Source organism: Lycorma delicatula, chromosome 3 (genome assembly GCF_047948215.1).
Source record: "Lycorma delicatula isolate Av1 chromosome 3, ASM4794821v1, whole genome shotgun sequence".
Taxonomy (NCBI): Eukaryota; Metazoa; Arthropoda; class Insecta; order Hemiptera; family Fulgoridae; genus Lycorma; species Lycorma delicatula.
In genome coordinates this window covers 171,620,100-171,639,362 of record NC_134457.1, presented here as the reverse complement: position 1 = coordinate 171,639,362, position 19,263 = coordinate 171,620,100, and the positions used below count along the sequence as shown (strand labels likewise).

Sequence of the window (19,263 nt, the reverse complement as noted above, 5' to 3'; positions counted from 1 at the left end):
TCAACGAAGATAATAGTTAACAATACTTAAACTACACGATAAGAAATAAAATTATTATAATCCACTACATTACAAACACACCCAGAGATCAATGACAAGCAATTTCAAACCATATTTCCAACCGTCAACAAAGCTATAAAAGAAAATAAAAACACTATAAACAAAGGTCGTTCGTTATCCAAACTATTTATATACATATATATATATAAAAAAACACGTCCAAATAATCAACCACAGCTACCAATGTACAGTCCAATAAATAAAAACCGCAAAACCCGATCCAAAACTAAATAAACACAGAGCAGTATAGACCACGTCTATTCTCAAAAAAATCTCCCATTCGACTCTGGAGTAAGCTACCTCATATGAACTCTTTAAGATATATATTGCGTTCAAAAAGTTGCTGTGCACTGGAATTATGAAATCGTAATGGCGAAACTTTCTGAATTATTACTTTGTATTTATATTTAATTATTTTTTAGAATCCGATGTTACAATAACTGGAATTTTTTATAAAAGGTATTGAAAATGACCTCAAAAATCAATACAACACTGCACCCATTCAATTTGTTTTCAAACACTGGAATATACTGGAATGTCTCGTACGTATTGAGGTTTTTAGTTCGTCAATCGTGTGGGATCTGTTACGACACACTGTTTGCTTCACTGCCTCCCCGTAGAAAATATTCTGGAGACGTTAGTTCGGGCGACCGTGTAGGCCATAAATCCCTCGAAATGATTCGTTCACCAAAGACATTTCGTAAAAAAGTCATTTACCATTTGCAAAGTCATTTGCAGCGCCATCTTGTTGGAATTAACCGTAATTAACTTTTACTTCTCTTAACTGACTAATGACGTTTATTAGAATAACACAATAACGATCACTATTAGCCGTATTTTCAAAAAAAATATTGGATCCACAATACGCGTTCTACTCGCACCGATCCAGACTTCAATTTTCGCTCCGTGTTAAGATTGGTCGTTCAATTCATGGGGGTTATTTGTCGAATACAGTCATGTATTTTGTGAATTAATATACAAGACCCGGCTTCACCTATAAAAATTGAAATGACGAAGATACCTACGGAATTTATTTGATACCTACGACATTATCTTACAGCTTTATGTGCGGTAACAAGTCCGATATCTTGCTGTTGTGCTAAATTACGATCATAGCACCATAGCATTGACTTTCGGCCATATCATCTGAAATATCAAGCAGCTTCTGTTCGTTTAGTTTAGATGGTCGTCGACTTCAAACAGCGTCTTCAACAGAGCCTGCTGCCTTACATTTTTCGATAAGAATTCTAACTGCGTTACGGTGAGAAGCAGGAGTATGTGGAAACGTTTCTGAACACTTATGCTTAACTAAATCAGTATACCTGTCACCTTTACGAAATACATGTTCAATGAGAAAATGCGTTTTTTCCTACGCGAAGAACAATTTCTTGCAGCTATTGATTTCGATAAATGAAATGAAGCACGTTCAATCTCTAACTCAATTACTGACGTGTTGATTTATTACTGACAAAGTCCAACGAACTCACAGAGCAACCAACCTAACGTCGAAAAACCAGAATGCACCACATAATTTTAAAGAATACTCCACATCGACTTTTTGAACGTATTGTATATACTATTGAAAATACTCATCTGGCATGCAATGTAGCTGCCAGTTTCTCCTTTTTACTTTCTTGTACGAAGTAACAGAAGTATTGTGATCGCGAAAAATTTCGGTTTTCAGATTTCAATGGAAATATCCATGTTGGCCATCACTGAATAACATCAAGAAATGAATAAAACCAAATTTTTTCGTTGCTTTTCAAGGAAACGTTTTTCAATTTTCACCTTTCTTGTAATGAAAACCGACAGAACACCAATAAATTCTGCTGGTGTATTGTTCTGCAATAAAATCGTTCTGTATAAACAGCAATAGAAGTCGAAAATTTACATTTAATGCCCTAAATGAATTGATTTTATTTCATCCCATCAACTAAGTAATATTTATTAATAACTAATATTAAATAAATCGTAAAACGTCAAATGAAAGTTACTTTTACAGCAGGAATGAAAAATACAAACCAAATGAAAGAAATTATTCTGTTTGCCAAGTAAACATATTTGAAATATGACAAACAGTTCCTTATTTATAGATAAATAAGTTTAATAAGTTTTCGAATTATTGATTTTTTAACCGATTTAATCTGAGCAGTTCCAGCAAAGTATGTAATTAATTTTCACATAAAATTTTTATCTTTTTATTATAATTTATTTTAAAAAGAGTAATTTGCCAATAATAAGTACAAAGTAGAACGATGTGAAGATCATAATATTTTATTTTCTTATGTTAACTGTGTGCCAAAACATATAAAAAAAATCTGTAACAACTTTAATCTAAAATAACTAAGATAGTAAATGTAAAGTCGAAAGCCTTCTGGAAAATGTTTTCAGAGTAGTAAGTTTCAATTACGCAATAGACGAGTAATAATATATATATATAAATATATAAACTGGTTCTACCAGAAATGATATCGTCATTTCAAATAAAAAAATAAAAATAAAATATGTATCTTATATAATAGTAAGATAGGAACAGTAAAATATTAGCATATTGGAAAATAACAAATGTTAAAAAGTTTCGTAAAATCATTTACAACATCAGAATTAAGTTAAGTTAAATATGCCAAAAAGATTTAATTTTAAATTCTCATACATTTTATATAAAAAAAAAGATCAACATAAATACATTAAATACAAATAAATATCGTCGTTCGTTTCAAAACTATATTACTTTATCAGATTTTATGTCAAGAATACATTCATTATGTTAAAACAAAGTATGCAATATATGTAATGGTGAAGTACTTTAATTTTAACAAATCCATGAAAAAAATGTTTGTAATGAGTTTGATTTTACGAACGCTTCCAACTTTTTCTATTATGTAAAAGTAGCTTTTGTTTGCGATTGCATTTTATGGATGTTACTTTTGTTCCTTTGTGACACCGATCAAAAGCTAGTACAAGGAAACATTTGAATTGAGAGATATATATTATGAAGTCACAAAGATTCTTACAATTTGAACTATTTATTACTATAATATATAATTAATTTTTGTTTGATATAACAATTATATAATTTATTTACCCTTGTACCAGTTATTTTATAACTGTTACCTGGAAGCGACAATTGAAAAGAAAAAACTGGTAATAAGGGTGCAACTATTGGAGGATGGAGGATAGAGTGCGTTAGGTTCGCTGATGACATGGCAGTGTTGGCAAACCCATCGGGTTGGTGTAGTGGTTAACGCGTCTTCCCAAATCACTGATTTGGAAAGTCGAGAGTTTCTTGAACGCTGTGTTCAAGTCCTAGTAAAGCCAGTTATTTTTACACGGATTTGAATACTAGATCGTGGATACCGGTGTTCTTTGGTGGTTGGGTTTCAATTAACCACACATCTCAGGAATGGTCGAACTGAGAATGTACAAGACTACACTTCATTTACACTCATACATATCATCCTCATTCATCCTCTGAAGAATTATCTAAACGGTAGTTACCGGAGGCTAAACAGGAAAAGAGAGAGAGAGAGAGAGAGAGAGAGATGGAAGTGTTGGCAGACAGTGAGTATATACTGAATGAAATGTTGAGAAGAATAGATCAAACCTGCGAGGAATATGGGATGAGAATAAATACAAAGAAGACAAAAAGCAAGATAATTAGCAAGTCAACCAAAAGGGCAACAATTAGGATCGGGGGAAATAAAGTTGAGCAAGTGGCATCCTTGAAGTACCTGGGATGCAACATTAATAAAGATATGAAATGTGATCGGGAAGTTAAAGTACGAATTGCTAGGGCAAAGGAGGCATTCAGCAAAATGAGAAGCGTGCTATGTAACAAACTAGATCTGCGACTAAGGAAAAAACTTGCGAAATGTTTTGTGTGAAGTGTGGCTCTTTATGGGGAAGAGACATGGACCATTAGGAAGGGAGAGGAAAGGGAGAGGACTATTTGGAGGCCTTTGAAATGTGGGTTTGGAGGAGGATGAAAAAGATCAGCTGGATGGAAAGAGTTTGGAATGAGGAGGTCTTTGTCGAGTGGGAGAAGAGAGGGCGATTACTGAAATAATAAAAAGAAGAAAATGCAGTTGGTTGGGACATTGGGTGAGATGTGACTCTCTGTTAGTGACGCAATTGGAAGGATTTGTAATGGAGAGGAAAGCAAGAGGTCGGAGACGAGGGAAAGTGGTAGACAATATAAAAAGGGAAGACAGTTTCTACAAAATGAAACGGATGACACAGAATCGAGCAGAATGGAGGGCGACCATGTGAAAACCTGCCTTTAGACAGAACACTTTTATTATTTTTTATTATTTTTTTTTTTAACTGAATTTTTATGGGCATCGACTGCTATGGTCATTAGCCATCGTCACATCCTTTAAAAGAAATTATTATCTCCATCAGGATCGTCATATGTAAGGGTGTAAAGGGCCCTTACATTTTATTTAAAAACACAAACTTCACAATAAACATTAAGACATAAAAGACAAGGACAATCACAAACACTTACGGGGTGTAAAGGACCCCGATATTAAAATTTGAGATAAGTTTCTCAAAAGACCATGAAATTAAAATTTCAACAAATCAATACCATTTCTTTCTTTATATATATATATATGAACTACCGCTTAGAGATTCTTTTATCACAGCTTTAAACTTTCATTTTATAGACTTTTAAGAAGTCCACTGGCGTATAAAAATGCAACTATATTTTCTTCATTTCCATTATCCAGATCAGCACTAATATTATTTCTAAGGCGGAACCTCTTTCTGAGGTCCTCATATATGGTACACTCTTCTATTAGATGCTTGATTGTTAGTGTTTTATTACAAACACCGCACATTGGTCTCACTTCGCCGGTTAACAAATATAAATTTGTTAATCGCGTGTGACCGATTCTAAGTCTGGTCACCGCTACTTGTTCACGGCGAGTCAACTTAAAGTCGCTTTTCCATTTATAAGGAGAAGTTTTTACTGAGTTTAATTTTGTATTTAAACTCCTCCATTCAGCATTCCACTTGTTTTTTACTATGTTTGTTAGACGGTTTTTAACCTCTGCCACTCTTACAGGAAATGCATCCAAATCATCGCAGACTGTTGCCTTTCTGGCAGCTTCGTCTGCGATTTCATCACCTGTAATACCAGCATGCCCTGGAGTCCATACAAATACGCATCGCTGTCCTCGTTGTTTTAGAACGTATAAAATGGACAGGATGTTTGCAATTAGGACATCCTTAATGTTCTTGTTCCGAATTGCGACAAGTGCACTTAAAAAATCGGAACATATTAACACTCTCTCTTCGCAATAGTGTTCAGTGTAGCGAAGAGCTTGCTGAATTGCAGTATTATTATTATTATTATACTTTATTTAATATAATAGTTATAATTCTTGTTGATTTCGTATCTATTTTTAACAAATTTTGATCTAAAATTTAATTCAGTTGGTCTTAAAAATAATAGTTTTATATTGGCCTATAAATAATATTACTGAAAACAACCTTCTAATGATTTAAAATGATTTTCTTTGTCATTAAAAACTATTATTTTCGAATATCGTTTGGCTTAGAATAATGTGGTAAAATATGTAAATCCCTTTAGTATATCAAATAGAATAAATCACTACCATTAGAGTCGGCTGTATTTAATCACAACACACAGACTTAATTAACTTGGACACAGGTATGGATACAAATCCAGCAGCAGTAGAATTTTTTTTAAAAATTAAATGTACTGATAAAAACAAAGAAATGAAATGGAAGTGTGAAGGAGAAAGTTGATAAAAGGTGAAATAAAAAGCAGATCTTGACAAGGTACATATTAAGAACAAGTTTCTTAATAGCCCGAATGCAGGAAAAAATAAAAAGAATAAAAAAGCAAGAAAAAATTAAGTTACTGATAAAATCGTAAATAAATAAATTAAATTAGGATAAAACTTGGAGGAAGATTCACATGAATTAGAATATTATCTCCGGAATACGCTTGACAACAGTAAAAAGCTGTACAAGAATTTAAAGAATGCCCAAGAGTATGTTAATTAACTATTAACTATATCTAGGTTGCTCTGCCAATATGAACCAATACTGGTGGATTTTTTTAATCTGCTGAACGTTTCAAAAAAATAATTACTGCCCAACTTGTTTTCATAATTTGGTAAAAATTGCCCAAATAAACTCTTGGAAACTAATTATCATCGAGACATTTTAAATCAAGGCCTAATATTATTTAATACCCTCAATAAGCACACCTCCTTAGTAAGGTACCTTCCAGTTCAGATTAACGGAAGTTTTTGTAGGTCAATTGGATACTTCCAGTTCTAGTAAAAAATAAATCTTTTCTTAAAAAAGAATCAACCTGTTTTTGGATGGCTCTTTATTATCTGACAGAGGGGAAAAATGTTACACCATAAATTTCAGCTGACCAGTCTAAAACGTGCTGCTCCTATTCTAGGTAAAAGAATACTTATAAGGAATCAGGTAGTCCATTAAGGTACCTGATTTTAGGTAGCTGATTGAGGTACTCTGGTTATTATTTTCTATCACGTAGTTACGTAAAAAGCCAGTCCTCAGGGCAATGTCAGTAAGAATCAGGTAAGAAATACTTTCCAATAACTTCTTTTATATATTTTTATATAAATATTTTTAAATTATTAATTTATTAAATATTAGCCGGTCGGGGCTTGCTTCGCTCGCCGGACTGTCTAGCCAGGGCGCCTGAGGATCAAGTTGCCACAGGAGCAGCTCGGAGTCCACCTAAGGGCTTCCCAAAGCCTCCCAGAAGGGTCTTGAGGCTCTCGGAGTTCTCTCCGGACCTTTTAGGGCCATGGGCCGACCCCAGGGTCACAGAGTTCGCTTCGCTCGCCATTCTCATCTGTTCAGTACCCCGCAGTGTTTGTTACCTTTACAGATGTGAGAATAATACTGATATATTACCCTTAAAAGTATACAGGCTTTATAGTAACCTGTAAAAGAAGCAAATTTACAAAAGACAGAATAGTAGTGACTGTGGTAACTAAAATACACAGACCTATAACCAGTAAACTCCACAACTTATTTCTGTTGCAACGATGACAAAAACTAATTTAATTTTTAATTATTAATTTTTTCTTCTTTAAGTTATATTTTTAATTCACAACTTCACTTCCAAGGAGCATAGAACCTCGATATATGGTTTAAAGCCTTCCCTGAGATAACAAGTATGTATCCCCAAAATTTTAAAACAATCATTCGGTTGGTTCTCACATGATGTCAGAACATGCAAACGAACAGACAGACAAATAAACAAACTTTCGGCTTTATATGAAAGATTCAATGAGCCTTAAATAGCTAAAATAGTTTTTTTAATCGACATACAATTTTAAAATACTAACAAAAGAGGCGCTCACACATACATACAAAAGCGGGCAAATATCGTTTAGTGATTAAATGCATAAAGCAATGAATTCACATATTTAATTTATTCATAAACTTTCTTTCCTTCTTTCTAACGTCAGTCTTATAACTTGAAACTTAGTATTGAAATAAAAATCACTGTTTAAAAAAAAATATTCCAGAATTTTTAAACAATATTTCAATATAATTTCAATTTCAAACACAACAAAAGCAGAACTTCATTTACAAAAACGATTTCATTTTTTTGGTGTATGTTAAAGACATTAGTTCATTCCACCTGCTTTTAAACGGCGGGATATGTAATAGATTACACAACATTACTGAACACGTGCATCCAATTCAGTAATTTTCAACGCGTGAATAACTAACTTCTAATAAGAGTGAACGTTAACCTCTAACTAATTATATAACGTGTGAAACGGGACTGTTAATAAAATTATGCACGTGAGTTTTAGTGCACGACGATGATAGAATCGCAAGTTTAATTTCTATATTCGCAAAACCAGACGCCTATTAAATAAAGTAAAACATTTAAGTAATAATACACCAAAAATATGAAAAACTTTATAAGACAAATTAAATAAACAAATAAGTCATTATGTATTTATCCGTTTCGAAATTTATAGCGTTCGTAAAATTTAGTGAACGTAAATTCAGCCTTATTTTTCATGAAACAATTTAGAAAAATAATGCGTTTAGATTTTGCTAAGTTATTATTTATATTTAGTCACGGAATAGTATAATCATGTGAAAGATCGATTGCTCGAAATAATCCGCTTTTCAAATTTTAATAAATTAATCAAGTCTCTTAATAATTAGAAAACTGATGTTTTTTTTGTAGGTTAAAAGAATTCTAGAGAAAATAGTAAAACTATAAACAATTGCTTAGTCTATGGTCATGTTGCAAGCACAATAATATTATTATTAACATGAAACTCCACTACTGAGAAGAGAAAATAGTTTACAGTTCAATTCAGGCAGAGAAATAATCTAATTAATTTATTGTTTTACACTACTTGTCTTTCTTACAGCTGCAACACGTTATGTAAAATAATCTAACTTAACAAACATCAATACTTAAGTTGCTTTCTCTGAGGATAATTCTGTATCAATTTTAAAGCCATTCCTTGAGGTGAAGAGGGCTAAGTAGAGGTACGCAATTACTACTGAAAATAATCTGAAATAAGAATGATTTGTGTTTCAAGTCGCTAGAAAATATAAGGCTATAAAGCCCAACATTCAAAATTTAAAAAAAATCAAATTATGAGTCGTAGATTTAAAATGATATTGTAATTATAAATGTTTTATTTATTTTTATAAGTTACTTAGTACCAAATATTAGTTAGTTGAATACTTATTAGAGTTACTTAAATTTTTTTTTTCTAATTTAGAAATATTTCAAGTAATTGGTTTCCTGAAGTATAAAAAGAAACTTTCGGACGTAATTATTTAATAAAAAAAAAAAAAAGAAATAATAAAAGTGCTACAAAAATAGCAAAATAGTTTTCTGAGATATTTACAGAATTTAAGAAATGTATGATCAGAGTTATAATATATGAAGCCAATTTTAAAAATGTTCAGAAATCAGTAAGTCGTTACGCCAGTTTATGAATCGATTATTATCTGTGGTCAATTCTACTTTGTATCAATCTTTACATTTTCTACAACACTGATCCTTAATAAAACTATTTCTCAAGTATAATTATTTGTAAAGGCCATCTTATATTTAAAGCCGATAATATTTTTGTTTGTCTGTCTGTCTTTATCTGTTGTCTGTCTGTTTATTTGTAAAGACATCACGCGAGAACCAACCGACCGATTGTTTTCAAACTTGCAAGATACATTCGTGTTAACACAGGGAAGGTTTTAAGCCATAAATCAAGAATCTAGCCCCCTTAGGGGTGAAGTAATGAATTAATGATTTTCGTTAAAGAAGAAAAATTTAGTAATTAAAAATTAATTTGTCACCCTGGTGACGAAAATAAGATGTGAAGTTTGCCTCGTAGGCAATAGGTCTGTGTACCGTTACCATAGTTACTACTGCTCTATCTTTTATAATATAGTTTCTTTTTCAGGTTTCAATAAAGCCTGAATACTTTAATAGTTATTTATCAGTATTATTCTCGCAACCATGAGGGGGTCAATGGTGGATGAAGCGAGGTGTAAGGGATTTCCTGGGGTCGGAGCTCCCTGGACAGATTGGACTCTGGACAGACGCTGCAATCCTGGAGAGCCCTTGCGTCAGCGCCGGGGCTCGCGTGCGCCAACCTGGACCACGGAGGTCCTGGCTAGACAGTCGAACGAGCGAAGCAAGCCCCAACCGACTAGTATTTAAATAAAAATTAATTATAAGTATATATTAAAGATAGATTTATTTTAAAAGTAAGTATTTTTTTTCGATTTTTTCAGTAAATTTCCAGGAATTAAAAAAATTCCTGGAAAGAGCAGGATCTATTATCCAAAAAAAATAAAGAAATCAGTTACATGAATTTTCACAGTCCAATTATTTTAAGCAACTTACTTTTCCATTAAAAATCGATGATTTTCAAAAGAGATGTAAAGTTTTACAAAACAAATTATCCATCACCTACTCGACAGTATACGATTAACATTTAATTTTAGAAGAATGAAAAATAATCGCTTAAAATTATTATAAAGAAGAATAATGAAATAAATTTAGATAGCCAATTAATTATCTGGAAATTTACTAATAATTTCCAACTTTTTAATTGAAAAGATTAAATATTTGCATTTCTTTTCAATAGAAACAATTCTATAAAGTTGATTCTTGATAAATTCGTAAGATTAAATATTACTTATTTTTATATTTACTAAATAATATCCTACAAACAGAAGTAAGAATCAAACTGGATATGCGTAATCTGCCATAATTAAAGCTACTTTCATATACAACTACGGATACTAAAAAAAAACTTTGTCGAGGTATAAAAAGTTGTTCCTGTCACAAATCTGATTACCCATTTATCCTTTTTGTTGACTTCATTATTTACAATAAATAAAAGTCCAAAGAAATACATAACATATGGAACAATATTACATTTCTTAATAATGACCAAATAAGGAAATTTTACTGCTACCAATTATCTACAAATGGTGTTCCATATCAATGGATTTAAGCGTTCTCGAGCTCATTAAGTCAACTTTGTCAATTGTTTATACAATTAATCCAATAATAATAATTATTACCGATACAAAATTGTAACAATGTTGTTTTTATGAAAAATGTGTAATGATGAGAATATTTACAACATTTTTTGTCATCTTTTTTTGCAGCAGAAAACTAACAGTACTCCTTGAACCATATGTGTTTAAACAAAAAAAAAATCTATAACGTTTTTACTGCTATATATTTTTTAAATAATATACTTCACAATTCACTATCTTTGGTCAACAAACTCGCCGATTAAAAGTAATTAACATATAAGGATTATAAATAACTTATATAAATTTTTACTCTATATTAATTATTAAAATAATTCAATAAATCATTATCGTATCATATACATAAAGCGACCTAACAGGCTACAAATACACTTTATAAACTTTACCATCTATGTTTAAAATAAATTTTATTCTAGAACAGCTGAAAAATAGATTTTTTATTAAGTGTTAAAACATAGACCACATGTTACCCAAATATTCAACGATTTAATTTGATTTTACCGGTATACTTTAGCTGTTACGGTTCAGTTAACAACAAAACCTGAAAAAGTGAGCTAATAGAATGACGTGAGGCTGAATGACGCAAAATTAATCATCAATTTTTACTTCTCAATATAATATTCTATTTTAATCTAAAATCTAAAGTAAAAATAGACTAAATAATTAATTATTTAATTTATTCAAACTGGATTGCTTGGTTTTAGTTTTTTCTTTAGTATAATTCTGAAGCGAAATGTATGAAATATTACAACGAAAATAATATTACAGAATAGTTAAATATTGTATAGATCATAACATTGCCGTTGTGCAATTCTAAAAAAAAAAATTAATAACTTTGAATTGAAATAGTTGTTTTGTAATTTAATCGTTAGGGTTCAATTGGAGCACTGTTCAATGGTATTGTTTTTAATCTTTTTCTGAAGCTGGAAAACATTAAAGATAATGATAATATTCTTCAGTAAATTTTTGAAATTAAATTTTTTAGATTTATTTACAAGAAATATAATTAACGTTAAAACGAAAAATTGCATTACCTAAATAAAACTATATAAATATTGTATTAAGAATTTTACTATTTAGCAATAACTGGAATCGTCTCGATAAATACGGTTCGATCATTTCGATATATCTCAAATACTTGTACAGTAATTTTTTGTAACGAATGAATATATTTCCACAAAATGTTACAAATAATCCTTAAAACACTTTGGAAAAAATTAACTGAACATCAAAAAGAATTGTTTGAGCAACCGGAAAACGATTTAATTTTTTTTTATACTATATTTCCTATTATTATTATTATTATTATTATTATTATTATTATTATTATTATTATTATTATTATTATTATTATTATTATTATATCCTATTCGTTTGACAGGAAAATTAGACTAAATACAAATTAAATGATGTAATTAAGTAATACATAAAAATCATCCAAGATATTCTGATAAATAATCAATTTATTATTTGATAAATTATAATAGTTCAACATGGATTACATAAACATGTTCATGAAAAAATTATATTTACTTATCTTGAACTAATACGTAAAATATTCCACTTCGAATACTTCTAAGAAAAAGGAAATAGTCATATATATAAATTCTTTATGAATTTTATTACGAAAGACTGAAACTGAATCTCCTCCTACTAGGTAGCTTTTGTCTCGTACAAGGAGACAGATTATGAACCTAAATCTCGTACTCTAAAAGAAAAATAATAGAAATAGAAGTTCTGATAAACCCCTATTTCATACAAATAATTATGTTACTGGTCGAGCGGGTCACCAGAAAGAGATCACATCTCCGGTAACTGCCGTTTAGATAATACTTCAAAGGATGAATGAGGATGATATGTATGAGTGTAAATGAAGTAATCTTGTACATTATCAGTTCGACCATTCCCGAGTTGTGTGGTTAATTGAAACCCAACCACCAAAGAACACCGGTATCCGCGATCTAGTATTCAAATCCGTGTAAAAATAAGTGGCTTTACTAGGACTTGAACACAGGAACTCTCAACTTCCAAATCAGCTGACGCGTTCACCACTAGACCAACCGGTGGATTTACACTGTAGCTTATTGCGTTTTATTAGGTGGCCTACGCTTTGTAGCACGCTGGTAAAGATTTAACTAGTATTTGCCTTAAAACTTTAAAAGAAGTAATGAGTAGGTTTAAAGCACTTTGTACGAATTCTTTGTATGATCATCTTGAATGAAAAATTATTAAATCGCAAAAGACTAAGTTATAATTTAAAAAACTAGATTTCATCTCGTAAATAATTAACAAATTAATTATTCGGAGTTAAATTTATTGCAGGAAATATTTAAAATAAGCTAAATTGTTAAGGTTATCGACCATTACGGTCGATAACCTTAACTGAATTAACAGTTTTGCATGTCTCTTACTTGTTAAAAAAATTCTTAGCTACTCATTAATAGGAAAGAAGTTTAAGATGACATACTCTACTTACATAAAAAACTTTAAAAGGAAATTGGATTTATTAAGGAAATCCGTTTTAGTTTAAAAATTCATATTATTGTAACTAATTAAATTAATTTCAATAATTGGCTGTCAAATTAGGCAATAAAATGAGTATGCTTATTACGTAAAGCTAATGTGTAAGATTTAGTCTTATAAGTAAATGCAGAATGTAAATAAGAATATTTGACTATAATCAGAATTTAATAATTATTATTCATTATTTATATATGTAACAAATTAAAAACAAAAATCACCATCTACGTAAGAAATTAAAATATTCGAAAAGGTAAAACTAATTAGACAAGTAATTTCTTCATCCGACATGCAGGATATTTCCATAAAAAATAATAACCTGACAAGAGTGTTACAAAATTTCCGAAGAACTCCACCCTGTTATGTATTTTAATACGGTCCTAATATACTGTCCAGTTACACAGTTCTAGGCTACCTGTTTTTGCGAACTACATATTTTTCACTAACATGTGCATTTGCTATTAAAATGTATTATACTGAATGATTCAGAAGGAAAGGGAAATAATTTGGGAACCGATTCTAGAAGAAAAAGTTCATACAAACATATGTCCCAAACGCTTTAATATTCAGTTACAGCTAGCTAAAACTTCACCTGAAAGCGAATAAACGAAAAAGTCCCCCTCGGTGAAATGAGGTCATACTGAACTTTTTAAGACTTTATATAAGCGTACACATGATGTTTTCTTACGTTTTCCTACCAGATAGATATAATAAAATAGGTCCCAAAACTGTCTTCCATATTTTTTATGATATCCAACGTAAAGCAAAATAATTCTGTGACGAAAAAACACGTTTTTTTTATATTTTACGTACAATAAATTTATTAAATGAATGATAAATAGTTAAATTTTATTTTTTAGACTTGTAGAGAATTTAAACTTCAGAAAATTGATTTAAAAAAGTTACAAGTAACTGTTTTTAATTTTTACAAATTCATAACATTTTTCTGTTAAGTTTGGTTCTGTTTTAATTCTAATCATAATAATAGTTGATTTTTTTCATACTTTATTACATTAATTTTCTCATTATTAAATGCTCTACAATTTTCGGTAATAAAATTTACGCTTTTATTAGTCATTTAACAAAATTATTCTTAAAATCTAAAAAAAGTATATTTTGTTTTAAGTATATTTTATAAATGAATAAAATGATGATTTTATTTATTTTATTTTTATTTTATTTCTTGTATATTTTATTTATTAGTTTTTTTGTTTTACGTTTGATATCATGAAAACTAAAAAATACAGTTCTAGAACCTGTTTTATTAGATTTTTCAGGTCCAAATACATAAGAAACTATCATGTTTACTTCTTATATAACGTGTTAAGAATTTTATTATGACCTGATTTCATTAGGAGACGAAGTTAAGTCCGGGTGAAATTTTTTCTAAAAGTAATTCGATAACAAAGCGTTTTCGGACATATATTTATGAAATATTTTTCTATTTCAAGCTCTAGAATCGGTTCCCAAATTATTTCCCTTTCCTCCTGAATTACTATGTAGTAATTACAAAATTAACCTAATTAAGTATTATAAAAAACTTAAATGACATCTTTTGGTATGTAACAGATTTATTTCTTCCCAGAAATGAACGTTACTTGCTAATTGCTTAATAGAAGTGACTTAGAATGTAGTTGCTTTGTGATGTTTTATGAAAAACGAAGAGCCAACGATAACAGTAACAATGAGAGTGAAAGTGGTAAACTCCGATACGAGTTCAAAACACTTTAACTGACCTGTTTTTCATTAACATAAATTTTTTGTATAATTAACAATTTAAAACTTACAAAAATAGAACTGTAGTCAAATTATCTAATAATAACAAGTTTGTTTATAAATAAACGAAATAAAATATGACAAAAATATATGCCATAAAAACTTTTCATATTTGTTTAACCGGTTAAAAAAAAAATATTGTTTTATACAAATAAATATATATTTGTATAAAACAATATATTTACGCAATATATATTTTTTTAAACAATATATATTTTTTCTGTATCACTAAATTGTGTAAATTTAATAAAAAAGAAGACAAGAATGGAGCAGTATCTACTTAAATTACATGATGAAAAACATTCAAGTTAATTTTTTACACGAATGAGTGAGACACAGATATGTTCTATTAAATAAAAAAAAACTCTCATTAAGCTGAGATCATAAGAAAATTAACGATTCTTATTTAATAATTCTACTACACATATTTCTTGATACATAAAACTTACACAGGTACATACATACTTATTTACACTTCGTACATAAAACTAAATTCACCGACAGTAATATGGAATTTTCTAATTTATACAGAATTTTTTCTTGTAAACCGAATAGTAAAATTATATGCACAGTCGAAGAAAAATTTTTCTGATAAAGGAAATAACGAATAGAAAATAAAATATACTTATCCAGTAGTCTATAAATAATACAAATAAAATTTACAAATAGATAATACAAAAAATCGAGAGTATTTAATGTTATACATATAAGAAAAACATTAGACGTACAACTTGTACAAAACCTTAAAATTATTTTAACGGCAAATATAAGAAATTAAATAATAAAATATAAATAGTTTAACGCGGCATAAATTTCTGTATCTCTTCTTGCCATTTGGTAACAACTGCAAACTGTACTCCAGCACCTACAACGTATCATTTGTATGACACAAATAGATGAACAATCCAATAACCAGCAACATATAAAACAACTAATATATAACTAAAAAGAAAAAAGAAAACAGTTTCCACAAAAGTAATTTAAGGTGGCGAAATTTGTATACTTCTTGCTTAGGTTCATGAGGAAAAATGACAAAAATATCTTTCAAACTATTTTGGAAAGTAAATTTTTTTAATGGGATACTTAGTCATATAAGAACAATAATAAATGCAAGGAAGAATCTGAAAATTTAAAACATTTTCCCTGTAAACTGTAAACTGAAAACTAAAATAATAAAAATAATTCGTTTACCTTATTCAGGAACGCTCTGCGAAAGTTCTCCCTGGTGTAACGAGGTTCAGCATCCAAAATTTCGGCACATGTCCTCAACAAAGATACCCTAAGACGTTCCCGGAGACTTTCTTCTTCCATAGAAGACATTTTTTGAGGCGGTGGTGGCGGAGGAGGTGGAGGAACAGGAGGCGTCAAAGGTGGATTAACTCCAGCATTTTCTTGTTTAATATCGGCACCATCAATTAATTTTTTCACACTATCATCCACGATTTTATTTAACGAATCGTTTTCCACTCTATGAATTTCATTAAAGTTGGATCCTCCACAAGCACCTTCTTCATCATTTAATGTATATTTAACCGGTTGCGGTGGCGGTTCGGCCGACCAAGATGTTGAAATATCTCTCATAAGTCCTAATGATTTTCTACGTTCATCCAGCTCTGATGGAGCCGGCGCCGTAATGTCTCCTGCATCCATAACTCAGTCGTTCATTACATAAACAGTAACACGGTCTCAAATAACACTCCACACTCCCAAATTAATCCACTAATTTTTATTTAAATAAAATTATATCGAAATGTATATCAGTTTATCTTTTATATCGATCAGGAGAAATGTATTAAGAAAGAAATCTAAAAAAAGAAAAATAATTAGAATAAAAAGGATTAACAGGCGAAAAAAATTTAAATTAAAGAAGACAAATAATTGAAAAGATAATTAATTATTAATAATAGTCATGAAATTAATTAAGAAAATAGGCTACTTTAACAGGAAACATTTAATAGTTAAATTACAAGACCAATTCAAAGTAATTTAATTTAGATTACTCAACTAAACGCGTGAAATGTCTAGATTTTAAAATATTAATATCTTTTCAGAATACTTCTAATACCGATGAAAATCAGGTTTCTATTACATAATGTCCAACCATATGGGATATTAACTATTAATAGGCTACCTACAACTTATAAATTTATTTCAATTTAAAAAATGTAAACTTACTAATAATTTTAGATTTCATGCACTTATATGTACATGTTAATTTAGACTTATTTACATACTTTTACAAATAATTATAAGTGATGAGTTTTACAGAAAAATAACACACAATTACTATTATTAATATTAATTTAATACATATTTTAATAGCATTAAATTTTATTTTCTTATTGTAATAAGAGAATTTAACAGTATAATTTTTATTCAAATAACGGTATAAGAACAATTTTTTTATATATTTCTTTAAAAAAATTTTAACAATTTCAAATAAATTAAAATAAAATTTATTTTATTTTTTTCTATAAAATCTTTTATTTTATATAACTTTCACTTTCATTACAAGTGAAAGTAATTATTAATTTACCTTTATTTAAATTAAAAAAATTACTTGTTTTCGTATTAATTTAATAAAAATTTATCTAGATATTATTTAATACGAAAAACTCTGCATTAGTGAATTATTATTAATTTTTTTTTTTTTTTTTGGTTACGTTAAAAAAATAATAATAAATAAAAATTATTTATTAACATTTTTTTTTGGTAAAACAAGAAAAACAACACATTAATTCTGGATTATCTAACGGAAAATAAGTTTAATTTTAACAAAAAATATACGCATTATTTCTTTAAACCAATTTTTTTTTTTAGTTACTGTAGTTATTATTTTATGTATTTTTTTAAAATAAAATTTATTATTAAAATCGGCTTTCAAATAAAACTGCGTTTATTGTTATTATAGTGCATTTATTTATTAATAATTCCAGTAAAAGAAAAACACAAGATTCACTGATAATAACTGTCATAAAAAAAGGAAAAATCAAATACGTTTTATCAATTTATTTCTGCTAGAATTACATAAAACCAAAAAATTTAATAAGACAGGCTACATTCACCTGTGTAAGAGGAAAATCAAACTACCCCTAAATGAAAAAAAAATATTTTAAGCTATTTCTACCGAAATTAAAATTTTCAGATAACGAAAATGTAAAAATTAAGGGTAATATTTTGGTAGACATTTTTATAAATCTTCAACAAATTTTATTTATAAATAATATAATTTAATATTATTTTTTTAAATATATATATATATATTTATACAATTAAAACAATTATAAAGTCGAGTTTTTTTAAAATTATATTTAATGAATAATTATAAGGACATTTTTATTTTATTCACAAAAATAAATACAGTATGAAATACTCAAACGTATGCTTTATGTGAAACAAAAAAAAAATAGATTTCCATCATTTTTTAATACTAAGATTATGAAAAGAATGAAAAGTGTCTTGGTAGTCGTTAAATATGTTTATCTAAATAAAAGAAGATCAAGAAGAAATTATGACAAGCCGCGTGTTTTTTTTTTATATTATATATATATAAATAAATTAGGACTGAAGTGGAATTCATTAAAATGCAGAAAAACTTGTGTAGTAGCTGTAAAAGATGAATAGCTATGTTTGCTACATTTCTTTTAAAAGTCCAATTTACTACGTTTTAACCTGATTGGAAATTCAACACACACACACACTCCACTCGAGAGTAAGAAGACGTGCACCGTCCGCAAATTCTATGGAAATGAGTATTTGTACGAACACAAGCGAGCACAGAATATATTAAAGGTGATGGGTTTAGGAGGCTAGCAGGCACGTGGGAGCGATGTTCTTCGAGTCCTCCGGGCGCGGATGTTACGTACAATCACGGCCAGCTATCTGAACGCGCGCGAAATACACACTGAGTAACTGTCGGACCGCTGAACTAGCCCCCTCCACGGCTACCGCACCCTCAGGCAGCCCCTCCACCCTGTCCCCTGTCTATCAGCAATTTCAGTACCCCGGCTGACCACCGGCTCCTGACGATTAATAATACACATATTCATTATGAAAGGGTTTAAAACCTCTTACAAATATGCTTCTTGGAATAATGATGCGACGCAAATTAAGTAATGAATAAAACCTTGTAATAATTTTAGAATTTAAGCTACTTTTTACAGCCTTGACAACAAATGTTATATGTAAATCAGAAAATATTGTAGGAAACTTAATGAAGAAAATCCTTTTACTTGGGAATAATATCTTCTAATAATTAGAATTAATTACATATTAACAACTTAAGAAAATCGAAAATATTTCCAATATATATTATACACATTATATAAGCAATTATGA

At 29.3% G+C, this 19,263-nt stretch overlaps 1 protein-coding gene across 1 annotated transcript in view; it reads right to left on the bottom strand.

Annotated features, from left to right (window-relative positions):
• Nox (NADPH oxidase) overlaps positions 1 to 18,813 on the bottom strand; it is a 705,004-nt gene extending 686,191 nt beyond the window's left edge. The window contains exons 1-2 of the mRNA XM_075361037.1: positions 18,598 to 18,813; positions 16,117 to 16,730 (exon numbers count right to left, since the gene is read on the bottom strand). Of these exons, the coding sequence (XP_075217152.1) occupies positions 16,117 to 16,575 (459 nt within the window). The 5' untranslated portion in view covers positions 16,576 to 16,730; positions 18,598 to 18,813. The remainder of the gene's footprint in view (positions 1 to 16,116; positions 16,731 to 18,597) is intronic.
• Positions 18,814 to 19,263: the final 450 nt, after the last annotated feature.